Genomic DNA, 18,635 nt, shown 5'->3' with positions numbered 1-18,635 from the left:
TTTACATGTAGAAGATTAATAAAAAAATGTGTTTTGTGCACTTGGATAAATTGATGCTAAAAATGAGTCAACCGTCGGCATGGTGCACAACAATGAGAAGAAAGAAAAAAAATTACGACATACATTTCTTTTTAAGATAATTATTGGCAATAGTTTATCTTCTCTCCGCTTTTACCAACTTGACACCATTAAGAATCTCCATTTATGACCATCTTGATTATTGGTCCGAGACACATATAATTTACTATGTCTATTCAATCTAATTTATTAATTATTAATAAAAAAGTTTTGTAGTATCTTTATTTCTATATTTCTTATTTAAAAATGTTGTGATCCAAAGTCAAATAGAATGTCATATTCAGTAATTATGTTTTACAAAATATCCACTAAAATAATGAATAAGTTGGGTAACTCTCATAAGAAATAAGAAAAAGAAAATTGAAAAAAACATAAGTAATTTATGATGAATTTACGTTTTTATCGTAAATTCCTGACCACTCAATGAATAAAAAATATAAAACTTTTTTTTCAATCCCAAAGACCCCAGGAATGTAACCAAGGGTTAAAATCGATTCAAAATGTATACATAAAGTAATTAAATCAGTTGTCAAAAGATTTTTGCCTCTGGATTGAAAGAGTGTGTGCCTGAAGGCTTTTATCTTGTAAAAAAAATGATGTGTATCACATAAAATCTCTGCAACATTTCAAAAACTATGAGTGAATATTTATATATATAACATTTATTCATAACTGAATTATGTAAAGATAAAATTTATTAGAGATTTATTTTTTGAGTAAGACAGCCAATAATTCTTTTAGGTTGTCTTAGGAGAAAAAAAAACAATTTTTTCATTATATAAAAATATATTTGACTCCTTTTTGAGAGCCTTTTCAATCGTAACTACATAAAAAAACACATACAATCTGGTAATTAATTATTTTAATTTGATAAGAAGGAAACTGGGAAATAATAGTGAACGTTGATTCCTCACGATTTCCTATTGAGTCCTCCTCTCTTTGTGGTGAATTTCCGAATCCACCCTCCCTCTCTGGTAAATCTCATCACTTCTGTTTTTGGGGTCACTTATTCTATTATTTGTAATTTCATATAGTTTATCTTGTGGACACCGATGAGCTTATTCTTCTCTCTTAATATAATCTACATGTTCTGTCACTCTGTCTTTTAATCTTCTTTCTGTTTTGCCTATATGTGTGACTCCACAGTTGGGCTTTGAGCAAGTAATGCAATATATTACTCCAGATGTATCAAAGTCGACCAAATGACTAATATTTACAATAGTTTTTTATTAAGTAGCTCATACTTCTTTGTTAATATACCGAAATAGGCAGCAATAGCATTGGTCCATTTTGTTTACTTTTTGAGCCCCACATTTGACCTGGATTCTGGAACTTTAGTCTAACAGATAATAGATTTCTTAATTGTGTAAATGCAACCATTGGTGGAAATGGGAAGAATTTTATTATTGTAGGATCTCTCACGAATGTGTTCCTGTGATTCTTAAAAAATTTAAATATAAAATTTATTAATTAAGAGACGGAGTCAAAGGTAATATACACATTTTTACAAAATTTCATTCTAGATTGAACATTTCTCGTGACAACAACGTTTGCTTCTTGATTGTAACATTTGTATAAATTCTTCAGCGAAGCTCATCTATTGTTTAGAGGTATTTAAGTACTGTGTTAGGGGAGATAATCATTCCTTAATTCGGTTTGACTTAGATTTGGAGGATTTTGCATATATCTATTTGAAGCATACTTTTGATTAATATACTAAAGGGCACATTTGAATTGAGTTCCCTTTGATTTAAAATTGCAAGAAAGTATTCTTAATGCTTTAATTATTTTAAGATTTGTTTCCTGTAGTTTGTGACGATTTATCATAATGTAGGCATTCAACTAATTTTCTAGCGTTAGAAAACCGACTAATTGCCTTGAGGTTGTGGTTGCATGAATTGTTGGATGCATTTCTATTAGTGGATTTATTTGTTGTTGTTGCGTATGAACATGGGAAGGCATATCCTATTCTGGTTGACTTAACCTTTATTATTAGTCAGAGACACGTATTATTTACTTGGTCTTTGATTGACTAGATCAATATATCTAAAATGATTACTTGATATATACATATAAATTTTTTCTAATTTTTTTTGAAAGTCACTGTTGTAATAGTAATTTAACATATTCTTTTTTTATTAAAAAGAAATATGTCTTCACTTTACAACAAGCTATAATTTTTGTCATTTTTAATCAAAAAGGAAGAAATTAGTTAAACTTCCAAAGAAATGTAAATTTTTTCGTTTTGTTTTACTGATAATGCATTTTCTCTTTCTTTTTTTTCGTTATATCTTTACTTCAAATATTAAATTGTATCTACAAGTTATTAGTTATAGTTTGCCCCATCAAATAAATATTAACTATTATAAAGTAACAAAAAAGAACAATTCGAGTGCCCTATCTTTTTTTTTCACTTCTCTACTTCCAATTTACATATAAATACTATCAATAAATAGAAATATCATCAACATATTAACGTAGTATGCAAAAAAAAAAAAGGAAAACAAGCAATATCTATCAACATTAATATCTTAAAAAATCCAATTTAATTTTCCTTTTTATGTATGGATAGATTCTTCAAAAAAAAATTTTTTTTTTTTCAAATGAATAAAATATAACCTTGTAAAGTCTTTAGATAGATATAGCTCTACAATCGCCATAAAAAACCTTTTACAATAAATAATTTTAAATTGTATAAAATTAAGCACTTTTTAGGACAATATTGTATGCATGTAAAACATTATATTCTACATTTGAATGAACAAGAAGCGTTTATATAAATCAGTGGGTGGACAACGCGCTGAATAAAGTTTCTTGTTTTGAACTGAGTATGCATGGGTTCGATTTATGATTACTATCAGAAAAGGAATTCTACTTTGTGTAAATGGAGTTCTAAGTTGGTGTAATAGCTATATTTTATTGTGCACATATACTTAATTAGATGAACTTTAATTTGAGCAATGATTGGAATATTAAAAATAAATTGTATTAATTATTTTATTGTATTTTTAATTATAAAATCAATTTAAATCATTTGTAATACCAACTTTTTATTATGATAGACAAATATAAAAAATGTAATTAACATTTTAAATCTTTGAATATGGATGGAATTTTAGTATATCCAAATTTTTCACGTCTTATTGTTAAATTTAAATCAGATCGTGATCTCCAAGTGACTGTATTCATACTTTTGTCCGATTTTCCATCAAGAAACTCAATGCTACTAAGTGCTCCATTGTTCCAACCACCAAAAATGATTGGTATAGAGTTTAATATAGACATTCCATGATAGTGACGAGGTGTGGATAACATTGGTAGGATATCAAGATCCTTCCATTTTCCTAACAATTGGATTAAATTAATTTTTAAATAACATACTCAATATTTAGACTACTCAGTAATCAGTAACTTTTTATGTAAATATTTTACCCTCGTCATAGCTATAAAACTCTATAGATCCTTTCCATGTGTTCATTCGGTCGTAACCTCCAGCTATTAGAATTCCTCTTTCCCATCCAATTTGAGTTTCCACACAGGCCGCATCGGATCGTGGCTCCTTCATTAATACTGGAAAGGTGATCCATTTATCGGTAACAGTTCCATTTTCATTGAATTTTAGAAGATCAATCTCTTTTAAATATTGACCATTCCATCCACCCGCAATAACGATTTCATTTTTCTATTAAAAAAATCAGTCAAAGTTATAATTTTATGGAATTATAAGTATGGCAAATATAAATTAGTTATACAACGCTTCAAACAAGCTTGACTTTTTTTTGTTATTATATATAAACTTAATTAAAATATTTAAGTGCAATTTCATCGAAATATATATTTACTGATAAAAAATTTTAATGCAATTAATACTATTTTCAGCTAATTTTAAATTAAAATACAACGTTTAGGAAATAGATAGTATATCCTAAAATATCATCAACTAACAAAAATTGGAACAGAGCTTAAAATTACCAATATTTACTGTATATAATTATCATTTAAAAAACGGGGGGTTTTAAATTTTTATAAAATTTTGCTTAATACCAACTTTATAGTTACTTGTTACAAAATTCCATCGGCTTTGGGTTCCCGATAAATATATATATATTTAAATGAAATTGCATATATATGTATAATCATCGGGTCCAAACACAGTATCAAACAAAGGTTTATCAAGCGTTATCTTTCAAAATTCAAAAAAATTGTAGGTGATAAGCCTCATTTTAGTGTGCATCCCCTTTCTATTCAGAATTTTCGCATATTAGTTAGCGAATCAGTGTGAATTCGCACTAGCAGTCATAGGAGCGCACCAACTCACATGTTTTTATTTTTCTTCGACTAGATAAGTAGTATTTAGTCTAAAAACATTAAGTGTTATATTCTTTTTCAGACTGTAGCCCTCTCCTTAATTCATAGTGTGGGTAAAGTTGGTGAATAGCTTAGTTTAATTAATTCATTTAAAAAAAATACTTGTTCTAAATTAAATATTGGCTTACCCAATATCTTTTACATCTAATTAATTCCTTTGTGGCAATTGGTTTATCGAATTGCAATATGGACAAGTTTTTAAAATTTTAAAAATAGATAAATTATACGTTTTCAAATATTCTCCAAGAGTTTTAATCGGAGGACGATCTGACGTTTAATAACATGATGCCATTTTAAACTATTATTTTCGATATTAAACTATTCTAAAAATTATTTGTAATTGTGTTCCGATATATTTTACTTTAATGTACATTTTTTTTATTTTATTTTACATATATATGTATCAACTTTTTAAATTTTCATATATGAATGTAAATATTTGTACTAGAAAACCGAATATACAAAGGGAGGCAGAGAGCAAATAACTATGCGGAACATAGTACACAAGGGATCCGTGTTTAGAGAACCAAAAAATGATTAAAATACCAAGTTGAGTCCCCGTTCCGAAAAGGACAAAAAATTCCAAAACAGAAACCCCCTAGCAGGCGAGAGAGAGGCGAGCGAGGCCATCCCTCGCCTGCTAAGGGGCTCCAAAACAGAAACCCCCATAGCAAGTGAGGGATGGCTCATTCCCAACAGAACAGAGGGCCATGTTTCAGCATATTTCAAGTATCTGCCTTCCTTATTTAATTTATTACCATAGTAGTCAGAGCACAAAAGTGTGATTTTCCTTTCAACATCGTCAATTCATTTGAAATGCTCCATGTTCCGTTTTTATATGTTTCAACAGAGCTAAGAAACCCCTCATGAGAGTCATATCCTCCAAGTATTAGAATTCGCTCTAAAATATTAACACTGCTCGCATATGCTCGTGGAGTGGAAAGACTAGCTGCATTCATCCAGTTACTTGAGTTATTAGGGTCTAAGGCTAGACAAGTCGTTAAATATGAGAAATTCTCCGATGAATAACCACCACAATTCAGAATCTAGAATGATTGAACATAAAATATTTCACTTTTATATGAAAAAATAATTACTTTAAAACTTACTTTATCTTTTGTATATACTCCGACCGAGCCGATTCTTGGAATTAGTCCATGACTCTCAACCAAGCATGTTTTATTAATTGTCAAAATTTCCATATTATTTGTGATATCTTGGGACATGAGCTCTGATCCACTCTCTAAATAATTTTGATTGTCGATGTCTCCATTGAATAACAATATTTTTTCGTCAGTTTCTTTCATATCAGATAGAGGTCGAATTCCAGTCTAAATGAAAACACATCAAGATTAGCAATTAGTAAATTGATTTCACAATGATTTATTAACTTTATAAGCCATGAATGTTAATTCGATGATACATTTAACGTGATTGTCTGACGCTTCAAAGATGTTTTTTAAGAAGCACATTCAAAACTAATAACTTCGTCCTTTTTTAATAAATATTGTTGTAAATTAAATTACTCTTTGTCAATTACAAAATTACTATAGTAAATTATAAACTATGGTATTTTTAAGCTATAATTTATATTTTAAATTTACACTTCATATCCTTTAATTAAATAGTTTGATAAATTTCTTGAGAAATAGGTATACAAAAACCAGAAGTAATATATCTTGAATTAACTATCTAATGTTATCCATAACAATTATTTTCAAAAGTTAATATTTTAATTAGTTATAAGCTGTGTGGTACATCCACAAAAAAACAACTCAAGATGATCAAAGTTATAGTTATCATTTTGAGTGTTGTTCGATATACTAGTACTCTTGTGGTACCGGTATACAAACGTATTTAAAATGGCACACAAATAAGTTGATTTGAAATCGGTACTTGCAACGTCCGTTCGTGTTAATATTTTTTAACTACAGATGACGTAATGTCAAAAAAAAAACATTTTCTTTATGAAAAAAATAATGAAAATTTATCTTTTTTTCATGTTTTCAAGTTTAACCAGCGCACTCCAACTTAATTTTTTTAGATGCCAACGCCCCTGAGAGTGCAATTGAGTTTATTTATTTGTTTTATATTTTAGTCAAAGAAAAAGTTTTGAAATACCGAAAGTATTTGTATTTTGACTATATTATCATTTTTTGTCCAAGTGATTTTAGGTTAGAACTCTTAAATGATAATAAATAAATAATCTTCACAATTGACATTTTACGCTCACCACCAGCTTTTTATTCACTCTCTACCTCGACTTTTACCAGGGAAAATAAAAATTTGAAAAGAAATATGGTATTTGCTATTTTTATATACATCGAAGTGATTATCTTAGGACAATATGTATCTATAACAGAATACAAAATGACACATATTCTAAATGAAAGCCCTTGACTAATTGTGCAAACCTAAATCCTTTGTAATACCTTTTTTGACTTCATAATACGTATAGCCAGCTGCTTTTAATAGTTAAGAATCAAACAGTGAGTTTTACTAAAATATAGAACGGAACAAGTCTCCTTTATTCAACCCCATGTGAACGAAAGTTTAATTTTTGTGGTTATAAATCAAACGACAACTCTCCCAGATAAATGAAACTTAGTCTACAAAGGTTTTCTTAATCAAACACTTTTTATTTCAGTTTAAAAATGGTGTCTTCTTGGAAAATACATATTAATTGTAGCATATAGTATTGTACAAAGTCAATTAGTTTTTTCCATTTGATTTTCAACTACAAAAAATATAAACCTCCTTAACAATAAATAAAGGGATTATATAGATATAAATACATACCAAAGCGTTACCCTATGTATATTGTTGTCAGCTGTAGATTCCCTGTTCTCCCTTGGTACGTCATGGCTATTTCATTATTTATTCTTTTTCATAAATACACAAAGTAATACGTTATTCTATATTTAAGCTCCGCTTCCAAAAGAACAGGAATACAATTACATGTTGACCCCTCATCCTTTATTTTTTATATTTATTGGCTACTTTATTATTCATATGAAGAAATTTTTTTGACTATTTCTTTATAGAAATAGTCAAATAACTAATCATAACTACTCTTTTAATCAAATATTACTAAGCAATATTATAATACTGTATCGAATAAAATAAAATGTAGATTTTAATAATAGGTAATTTATTTTAAAAATGGTGACGAAATAATATGACAGTTATAGTCTCGGAGTACATAAGAGTTACATGACAGTTGGTATGATTGGCTTATTTGGCTAACTATGTACCAGAGAATTTGGGCCTTTTTTCTGTTTCTTTTTTGGATGATAGGTTGTGTGATACAATAAAGGAAAAGACGTAATAGAGTTACGATATGAAGGAGTATTGGACGCCGTTCTCAAATAAATAAAAAATTGTTGACCAAAACATTCCAATTGTAATAGTTAAGTATGTTAAAAAAATAGATACCTCGCCAAATCTTTTTATTTTTACTAAATGTGTATTGTAATAATAATTATGTATTGTCATAATTATATAAATTTAGAGATCTGAATAGTAAGGTTGGGACAGAACGCTAAACATACGGCTCCGTACGAACTGCGGTAAACCTATTATGGTGCGTTGTTTGGTAAGTTATAATTGTATTGGTTTTTTTTGGTAGTTTCTCAAGCTTTTTCGATATTTTATTCATTAATAATCTATTTTTTTTTTACAAATTATTACTTTAAAGTTTGATATAAAATATACACGGGATATACTATTATTCATTAATTAATATATAAATATATATATTTGCAAAAAGATGAGCTGGTCTACATTTTACGATAATAAACCGATTAGCAGTCTCAATATTGCCAGCTGTCGAAAAAAATATTTGGCTTGATACAAATGTACCTGTAGCATAAGGTGCTAATTAATTCACTTTTTGTGAGAAAGTAAAAAATTGGTGGTTCAAATGCAGTCCTTTTGATAAAAAAAAACATTGAAGCAAATTTGAAAAATTAGATAAATATTTACGTAATATTTTATTAATATTATATTTTACAATATTTTCTTAGTAGACACAATTTTTTGTTTTATCTGATAAAACTTGGCTATTGAGATGTTTTTCCTCAAAAAGATAATAAAAGTGCATCAGGGTTAAGGTCATCAAAATTGGCACTTTTTTTATTAATCCAAATATAAAAAAACGTAGTTGCAAATTTTTGTAGATATCTGTACCAGCTCATTGGCTGTGATACACAGTTGAACCGACAGATAAGTAATAAGGCTACATTTCATTAAAATATTTTTATCGTTCTTTCAGAAACATAATATATAGTTTCTCATAAGTATTTATGGAAAACTTTTTAAAGAAGTTTAACTTATCTAAATTTGTTACTCACACTAAAAACCTGTAATGTATAGTATACGGATGATATTAAGACAAAAATACTTTTTTCCCCAGAAAAATGTAATATTCATAAAAATTGTTCAAACTTGGTTAATCGTATTTTTTATATTAAAATAAATGCATTTGAACCATCAATTTTTTACTTTTTCACAAAAAGTGATTAAATTGCCACCCTTCTGCACTTGCCAGAAATGGTAAAGCTAACTTGGAAACATTGGGAAATTTATTTAAATTATCCCTCCACCTTACCATTGGATTTCCGTCACTTGGGATGTATTATATGATTTTGTAATTGATTATCTTTTTACAGTATAATATAATCCAAAATTATTTCTTAAAGATAAGAATGCCTCACTATCTAAATCTATTAATATAAAAAATAACATAACAAAATTTTTATAATGACGAAGTATTTAATATGTGATTATATATATATACGTAAAACACCAAACCGTGATACAACCCTGTATCGTACCAGCTGCAGTCAATTGGTTAATAACGTCTTTATAATCAGATTATTTATAAAGTATATTGACATTTTCTTCTCATTTTTAAATATAATTTTATATAGTCTTTCAAAATATTTAAGAGGGATTGGGGAAATTCATCAGACTATCATTCAATTCTAAAATCAATAATTATTAATTTTTTACACGTAAAATTTGAGAGTTTGCTCCCAAAATAATTTTAAAATTTTTTCTCTAACTTTCACGTTTTCCCAAATCATATAATTTTATGCCTGTATAAAATTTCAAAATAGATTTAAGTAATGCGAATATATGGCTTGATTCAGAAGATAAATCAGAGACATGATCATTAATAGATTGATTTTTCTTAAATACAATATTTTGAGAAAATTGCTTCTTCAGAGCTACAATTAGGCCAAACAAATCAGTATGATTAACGTGGGCCTAGGTATATATATATATATTATTAAAATAATACATGGGGTTGTAGTAATGATGAGGGGATTTATGTGATGTAATGGCATGTAAATTATGTCTAATATTTAAAAAAGTTGTTGGAGCTTATAGCAGGAAATAATATGGTTTCGAATATTTTGTTCAACTATCTTTATTCTCTCGTCTACTCTCGTGACATCACGGAATTTCCCATGCTATTGCTTATAATCATCACTCTGTATATTTTATCCCCATGAAAAAATGCACTACACCTGTTTTTAATTCAAAAAGCGAGCTGTATTTACGTACAATTGAGTGATAACTAGTTATGTAAAAGATGTTATTTTTTTAAAGGGCCCTATTTTTTGGAATTGGTATTTCTGAATGAATTGTCTATTCTTTAAGAGTTTTCATTATTATTCAATTCCTGAGAAGTAAACATTCTTTACTAAATGGGTTCAATTATATTTGAAACTTGATTGAAAATGTGTTTGTTCTCAAAAAACACGTACGTAACACAGGGATTTCGTTGCAGAGTTATAATTGTATGATATTATTGGATTCAGAGTAGGATTGGATCGACATCGGAATGATTCTTGCCAATGTCTTTGTTTATTTCATTCTTCCCCATTTTTCTTTTCGCAGCTGATTGTAGCTTATATCCTCCAAAACGTTCCTTTAATTGACAGGGTAACCATGTTGTTTTCTAGTTTCTTTTTTTTCTTTGTACGAGTATAAAAAAGATTTACATCACAAATTATAACTGAAGTTTTTTTTTTTTAAATTATCAATAACATTCCTGTACCGGTATTTTATTGTTACACTTTAACAAAACTTTCTAGAAATATACATATAACATGAAAGCTAGTATAAATTTTTTGTACTACTATATACAAAAATAGATTATATGCACATCTTGAGGTTTTTTTTTCAAATTTGAATTTTACCTAACTAACAAACTTAAAGTATCAAACATTTAATTTACAGTAAATAAATATGTAATTAAGTATATATTCATTTTATAACCTTTAAAAATAAATTTTAGTAAATACGGGTATTTTTATGAATTACCTAGGTTTCGTTAATCCTGTGAAAATGTTGCGAATGAATATAACTATTCATTTATTAGATGAATATTTGTTTTCCTCAATAAAACTTCCTATTTGGTTAAATTCTATTAATTACTCGAATATTTTAGATCCCTCATAAATGCCTATATAATTAATTACCCAAAAATAATCTTAGGAAATTAGAAATATAAATGATTATAAATTTTTTTATTTTAATTTTTTTTTCCTTAACATTAATTTCTTAGAAGTAGGAGATAATCAACTTACTTAAAGATTTTGAATTTACTAAAAGTTAAACACTAGCCTTTAAAAAATTTGTTTATATAGGATAAGAACAATACGTCTAGACTAAATTTCTTAGGTGATATCTTTTTAATTATCATAAAACAGTTTGTTCTACCTCAGCAGGTAGTAGAATCATTTTCGAACTCACCTATTCTCTCTTATTTAAACATGTACTCGGTAATATAGAACTTCATTTTTTGATATTTTGTTATTAAATTAAATAATATAATTGTAAATATATTAATGAAAAAGACAAAAATATCATTATTTGGTTGGCATTCATAATTTTCAAAAATTGGGTAAGAACATTTTTCATATCAGCCACCCGCGAATGTAATTGATATACCAATGTTGTTCTAATTCGTAATTATTATTTTATTAAAAGATATTTATAATATTCATACGGGATTTTTTTTTTTTTTTCAAATTTCAAAATAATTTTGTAAAGCAAATTTAATTCACTGTATTGCTTAAAAATATGTGGGATCATTTTTCAAACGTCCGCAAGAGAAGTATTGCACCACTGTCCCTTAAAATGTTAAAAGATATATTTCTTATTGAGATGCCATTTTTTCCAACCCATTAAAACCCTCAATCAAAAAATAATAATAATAATAAAAATTACGAATTTAAAGGTTTTAATGTACAGGGTTGGCTCTAACGTGTGGTACACATTTTATTGTTTCAACTTTTCAAGAGTAAAATTTAAACAAACAGTTTAGTAAGGACAATTACTTTATAGAATAATCGAAATATTGGGATTTGTACGACTTTTATTAAATATATCATTCCTCAGCTCTAATAAGTGCCTCAATTCTAGAGCTAAATCTTTTGCAGACTTTGACCATGTAGTCCCACTCGAACTTAGTGAAAGCCTTCTTGATGTAAATCTGTGGAAACTGGACCACTCCTGTGAGAAGTAGCATGCACCCTATCCTCCAGACACGCCTATATAGAGTAAAGGGGTTCACGTCTGTAGAGGAAGGCATCCAAATGCTGAGGTCTCAAAAATATGGAAAGTTGTCTCTCAGGTTGGTCTGGGTCTTAGCGTATTAGGTCTTGGTTCATTTTTATACTAGTTCAATTTGGTAACGGGCACATCAAATAAGGGGTGTTGCTACAAAATTGTGGCCCAGGAAATAATATTAGATACAAACCGGGCCGCAGCTACCTTATAAGCAGAGTTCGTAGTGCCCCAAGTTCCAGCAGAGGCCACGAAAACTATGGTTGGCTAACACAATGGTTTTCAAAGTGGGAGACGTAATAGGAGGCTTGGAGGGGGTGGGAGGCGCATGAAGATGGCGAATTAAGGATTGCTTTCAGACAACAGGCGCGTACTCGTGGTACATATGTTACGTAAAAATAGGGCCCCAGATAAAGATGTATTAGTGAATGGGGGCTTTGGCATAATAATGTTTGGAAAAACATTCCTTTAGAAATAGTGCTGTTATCATATTATAGGATCCGACAAACTTAGTAGCGGACCAGGATCCATAATCTAACCCACTTCTTCATCTTTTCTTTACATCGTCTGGTGTTTAAAACCACTACCCCAGATCCATAAGAAGTCTTTATCTCTTTTGGAAATCAGATTCAACTTGATGACACTGGTGACGTAAAAATATAATTACAAAAAACAGTAATTGCACAAAAAAAAAAAAAATCTCAGAAAATTGACTTGTTGATTGAAGCTTATTTTTTATTGGAAAATATATTATATTTTTGTATGTATTATATAAAGGAGCAAAAGCACACGAACCAAAGCCGATAAGTAATAGACTTTGGTCTCGGTTCAACTTTGTTTGTTCTGGTTCTAACGGTTCAAGAAATACAACTTCTTGAACCATTAGACCGATAAGGGCACCACCATCTATTCCAAAATTGATGAAAAATTGTTCAGAGTTCATATCTAAACAAGAACTATTTCACATAAATATAATCTTTATAATGAGAAATAGGATAAAAATTGAAAGCATACTAACAAATACAGTGTATTGCCGAGTTATCTAAAGGAATACAGTTTTAAGAGATCATTTAAATTATTTAAAAGTATTCATATACCCCATTCAAATTTATACCCTTCTTTTTTTGGCAGTAGTATTATATGCATCATACAATTCTTAATGAATTAGTAATCATTCAGAATATTTGAAGATGTTTTTCTAGGATATAATTTACATCATTAGTAATATTATTAAGGAAGCTTTTATTTATTATTATTTTTAGACATTGAGTTAAACGAAGTCCATAAAATGCAGTGTATAATTACTATTGAAGCTCTGTACTTTTTTTTAAACACAATATGCTTGAGATCAAAATGAATAATATATGCAGTCATTAGCATCACCAATCATTCATATAAGTAAGTACCCCTTTAATGTTTTGATTAATGATATTAAATGGGTTACAAAAATTTTTAATGTGATACCCTAAATTGAAAAATTGTGAGCTATTTAAATGAGTGAAATAAAGTTGAACTTAATTGCATTTGTATACGTTAACTAACTAAGAGTAAAAAGGCGAAATTACATTTTACATATGCAATGTACTAGTGATGTCTAATATACCAGGTGGTCAATTGAAATCTGAGCACTTACTTATTCAATAATTAATGATAGCTGCCTATTTCAAAGTAATTCATAGTTTTGATATTTTAAAGCATAAATGTTTTTTTACAAAAAAAAAAAAAAAAACATTATCCTTCTATCATACGTAATAGTCGTGAAATTGACTCTTCAACGTGATTAACAAATATCCATTCATGCATTTCACGCAGTGGTCATCTCCAGGACCCAGGTCAAGCCGCCAGCATGTCCAAAATGTTGGAGATGAAAATAGCTCTGTCAAAAAGTTCAAGTTTGACTCCAAGAAGTGAAAGAAAACACCCTCGGTCAGTCCCCTTATGTCCATGAAAACCCATGCAAGAGATCTTGGGCTTTTTGCACAGTCCAGATAGCTATAAAAAAAAGTGGATGAAAAGAGTCTTTTGAAGGTGGAGAGGACACTTTTGACACCAGAAATGAAAGAAACACCTCTCGTCCGTTGCAAGATTTTTTTGATCTCTTTTTGACATTCACACTACAGTCCCAATGCAAACCCTTTCGACAACACATTTTGTTTACATTTCAAGGAAAGAGCTACACTGGCCACCATCCAAACACCAAGGCTCTCAATGCTACTGTCACCCAGAATGGAAACACCATGACAGACGAACTACATTCATCATCCATAGGCGATGCCATGCCTTGTCACTGCCGCCTGGAAGCTATCATAGCAACTAAGTATGTCTACATTAATGATTAAGGGAGCTCAGACAAACAATTTTGATGTAATTCTATTGTTAATTAATATATTGTTGATGTTTAAAATTCAATGTGTTCAGATTTTGAAAATCCCTCAATGTATCCTGGTTCAGACGACTACATCGGAGCAAATATTTTTGGGCGTCAAGGACAGACACCTCTGAAAAGCGCTGCAGAGATAAGAATTGGAAACTTGCATATCACCTTTGAGTCCAATGGCTCAAGATCGTTAGCTACCCAAAACCGTATTAGAGTTTGTGCTTCGATGGCTTTCTACACGATTTAGACTCCATACCCTAGCTAAGTATTTTTATTATATCCTTAAAAGAGTTGCATTACTTTTTTAATTTTATTTCAAAATTCCCGGATCTATCCAAGTTTGAAGTTCAATTTCCCGTGGCTACCGGATTACACAGAAAATATTTTAAAACTCTTCATGTAAAAACAATTTTTTTTTGCTTAACATTTTTGGGTAAAAAGTACTTTCTTTAATTAAGTATTTTTTCTCTTTTTAAACATTTAAAATGCTAAAAATTTCATAATAGTGATCTTCAAACACTTTTTTATTAAACAAAATTATACATAAATTATATTTTTTACTGCTCATACATAATAATTGATATTGGAAAATGTCATAACTGGTTTTTAGGAAATAGCAATCAAGAAAAAGACTCAATAAGAATTTCATTTCCTTTTTAATTAATGTTGATCTATATCGGTATAAAATTTATTTTCATGAGAGATAATTCTAAGGTTCTTAATTTTTAATATCAATAAAATTTAAAACTAGTATTAAAAATTGTTAAAATAATCCGGAGAGGCACTATGTAAATAAAACAATTAATTACTTTATCACTTTTTTTTAGTTAATAAATAGGTTAGAGAGATTGATTTTGATGGACAGTAAAGTTTTAAGCCTTTTCATTTGTCAGTCACATTTTGACATTTAAGTATCTTCATCTTTTTCATTAATTCCAATTAAAGAAAAGGCTTTTAGTCTTATAAAACTTGATTGTGTAGGCCCTCAAAGTGGAGAATGTACATGGTAGGGCAGCAAAACGTAGACTAAAGAGATTGATAAATAAATTCATTAATTATTTTATATATGCAATTATAGGCAAACAAATAATGTTAACAAAACATGTTTACAAGGTTTTGTAAATCTTTTTTCACTCATTTTTAAAAAATGTACCATTTTATATATACTCAATTCAAATATTTTTGACAACTCAAAGATATTTTTATGTATTTCACTAACTGACTTTGAATAGATTTGATTTCCTTTTGATTTTCTAAATAGTTGATTCAAAAACAGCTTCTACATACATTATTGTTTAATAATAAAAAATGAATAAAAATCCTTCTAATATCAACCTTAAATGAACTTTTATTTTTAATCTATAATTGAGTACATTTAAAAAAAAAAAATATAACATATATATATTTTTTTGGATAATTATCACCCCATTATTATTGAGTGATAATCATTCTTTGTGACAAGCTATTCATCTCTGTGGGAACTACGATGACGCTTTGGATCGTAGTTTCCTGAGTTTATACCTTAGGCTGGCAAGATGTTTGGTTTATCAGGGAACTGATTTTACTATGATTGTTTTTCTTTTTGGACACCTAATATCTAATGCCATGTTGATAGCCTTGTTAAGCAATTCAGCGCAATCATTAACAGCATTTGGGTTTGAACACATAACTGGTAATGACGCTGATTCTATGTAGGACCTGAAGATGTCCCAGTTAGCTTTTCTAAAATTTCTTGATTGCTCATAAATTTGCATGTATCTAATTCAAAAGCTATATATCTATGGTTAGACATTGATGGTCTAAGATCTACATGCTACCTGTTATTTCGAACTTGTTGAAGGCAGTTTGATTCACAATTGTGATCTCGGTGGTTGAACTGGCTCGTTGGGGGATAAACGTAGGCTCGTTTCCCAAATTTATAACAGTCAGATTGTTTTCATCAATTATGTTTTCTATAGACTCTCCTCTTGTGTCAGTTTTTCCACTACTCCATAGTTGATATTGATTGTAGAATAAGGGAGAACGTAGAACTTAACGTGAATTAAAAAAGGTAATTATGAATAACACTAGCATGTTAATATTAGTATGTATCTTCTATCTTCATTATGGTTGAAGAAGGAACATGGTGAATTAACAATGACAATAAATAAATATGTCACAAAGTCAAGCATTTGAATAAATTGCTTTATATTCACCAAAATCAGTATTTAAACACGTTGTATTTTATATGTTGCATTTTCAAGAGTTTCAAAAGGGGGTACAGATTTGAATATATTAACATCAAATGGACAGAAAAAAAAATGATGTATTTAAGGAGATTTGACAATATAAATTAACCTATTATTTAATTATAGTAGATCGTTTTAGTTCATAAAAACAAGCTAAATATAAATAAATATTTTTAACTTTTTATTGGCTATCTTTAAGATAGCAAGTTCGTGCTTGTTAGTCTTTAATAAATTATCATACAGTATATGTACAAAAGGGTTATTAGGGTTAATGACATTTTATTAAATAAAGAAAAAAATGATGCAGTCTTAAATTTTCTTTATGAAGACATGTAAAGAAAATCAGACTTTCAGGTCATTTTTGATCCAGTTGGATTAACAAAAATGAATAAGTTTTTTATAATACTAAGTTCTTTTATTTTCACAAATTTTTACTTCAAGCTCATAATTCTGCTTTTTATATATGTAATTGTATTGGTGATGGGTATATATTTTTTGCAGAGTTGTGAAAAGTATTTGTAAAATTTGCACTTTTATTGTTTTTTCAAAAAAGATATTTCACTTGGTAATTTAAAAATATAAATATAATCCGCAATGCAGTTAAATATTTTAGTGCTTAAAAGTATATGCAAATTTTTAGCATATTGCCAATTATGTGTACTTGTGTCTTAAGGTGGGTATCCACATACATATGTCATGTGGTTACACATCATTTATTTCTAACAATTTTCCAAATTATAAATTTCAAATATCAACAACTCTCACCATTGAAAAAAGAGGTTTTGTGATTTAAAGCGTTTCCTGTTTGGGGGAAGAATATGCCACGTAAGCATTATTCATTTTTCTAAAATATATTGTGTCATGATATTTTCACTCCTAACAATAAAACACATTTAAAGGAACAAAACTTCTTCATTTTGAAAGGAAGAGTTCTTGAGGTTTGAAGGCTATAATATGCACATTTCTTATAAATAAATTATTGTATATGTATTAAGTGTACACGCATGATACGTGTGGTAAGCCACCTTTACTTTTATATAAGAACTTTAATAATGGAACGACGTAGCTTAATGGACAAACCCCTCTGTATAAATTATTACCCTAAATTCATTTTGCGTAGGTTTGGTTCTCAGTCGTTTCTAGAGAAGGATTTCATGTAAATGGACTGCAAATAAACTCCTAGGTCATATAGAGTAAATTTGATACTATAATGTTTACTTATAATCAATATGTGCTACTACATCTGACATAGATAAGATAACTACAGAGACGGGGTAATTTTAAATGGCTCTAAGTCCTTTCGCCTAAAACAATTTTACCTAACAGCATTGTGCCTCAAGGATATTTCGGCTTAAAATATACATAAATATTTATAAAATTATACTCAAAATGTTTACACATATATACTTTCAAAATCTCACTATATAAAAAGTTCGAACCAAAAACAAAATAATTAAAAAATAATATGAAAAACAACACAACGATACAAATGGAAGATAATCTAATCAATACTCCGTTATTAATTATCGTTGGACAGGATGGATTAGTCATGTTGGAAAAAACTCCTTGATTGACAAACATGCATATTATGAAAAAAGATCATAATTCCATCATTATTTCAAGAGAAAATAACCATTTAATACATTTGATTGTATTACGCGTTACATTCTTTGAATAAAAATAAAAAGGGAACATCATTTTCAAGCAAAAATGATTAAATACGACTTAAAAATCTCAGGAAATTTATATTTTAATGGGAAATATCATTGACGCAAAATGGTTATAAGGTGAAATTCCCATAGATGAATTAGTATAAACCAATATAGTTTAAGGTGAAAGTACAGAACATTGTGTAAAGGACAACAAGTCCCCAATACCATAATTCTAACCAGTATCTTTATATAATTGATAAATAATTTGACATAATAAAATGGTTTTTCCTTATAAAAAACATTAAAAAGAAACCAAATATATATATTTATATGACATTTAACAGATACGTA

At 28.6% G+C, this 18,635-nt stretch overlaps 1 protein-coding gene across 1 annotated transcript in view; it reads right to left on the bottom strand.

Annotated features, from left to right (window-relative positions):
- Window positions 1-2,963: 2,963 nt before the first annotated feature.
- LOC121118885 (uncharacterized) overlaps window positions 2,964-18,635 on the bottom strand; it is a 28,175-nt gene continuing 12,503 nt past the window's right edge. Inside the window, exons 3-6 of the mRNA XM_040713479.2 lie at window positions 5,556-5,777; window positions 5,205-5,492; window positions 3,511-3,760; window positions 2,964-3,422 (exon numbers count right to left, since the gene is read on the bottom strand). Coding sequence (XP_040569413.1) covers window positions 3,160-3,422; window positions 3,511-3,760; window positions 5,205-5,492; window positions 5,556-5,777 — 1,023 coding nt within the window. The 3' untranslated portion in view covers window positions 2,964-3,159. The remainder of the gene's footprint in view (window positions 3,423-3,510; window positions 3,761-5,204; window positions 5,493-5,555; window positions 5,778-18,635) is intronic.

The sequence above is a fragment of the Lepeophtheirus salmonis genome, chromosome 5 (assembly GCF_016086655.4).
Source record: "Lepeophtheirus salmonis chromosome 5, UVic_Lsal_1.4, whole genome shotgun sequence".
NCBI lineage: Eukaryota > Metazoa > Arthropoda > Copepoda > Siphonostomatoida > Caligidae > Lepeophtheirus > Lepeophtheirus salmonis.
The sequence above is the reverse complement of the archived record's forward strand: the minus strand, read 5'-3'. Positions and strand labels throughout refer to the sequence as shown.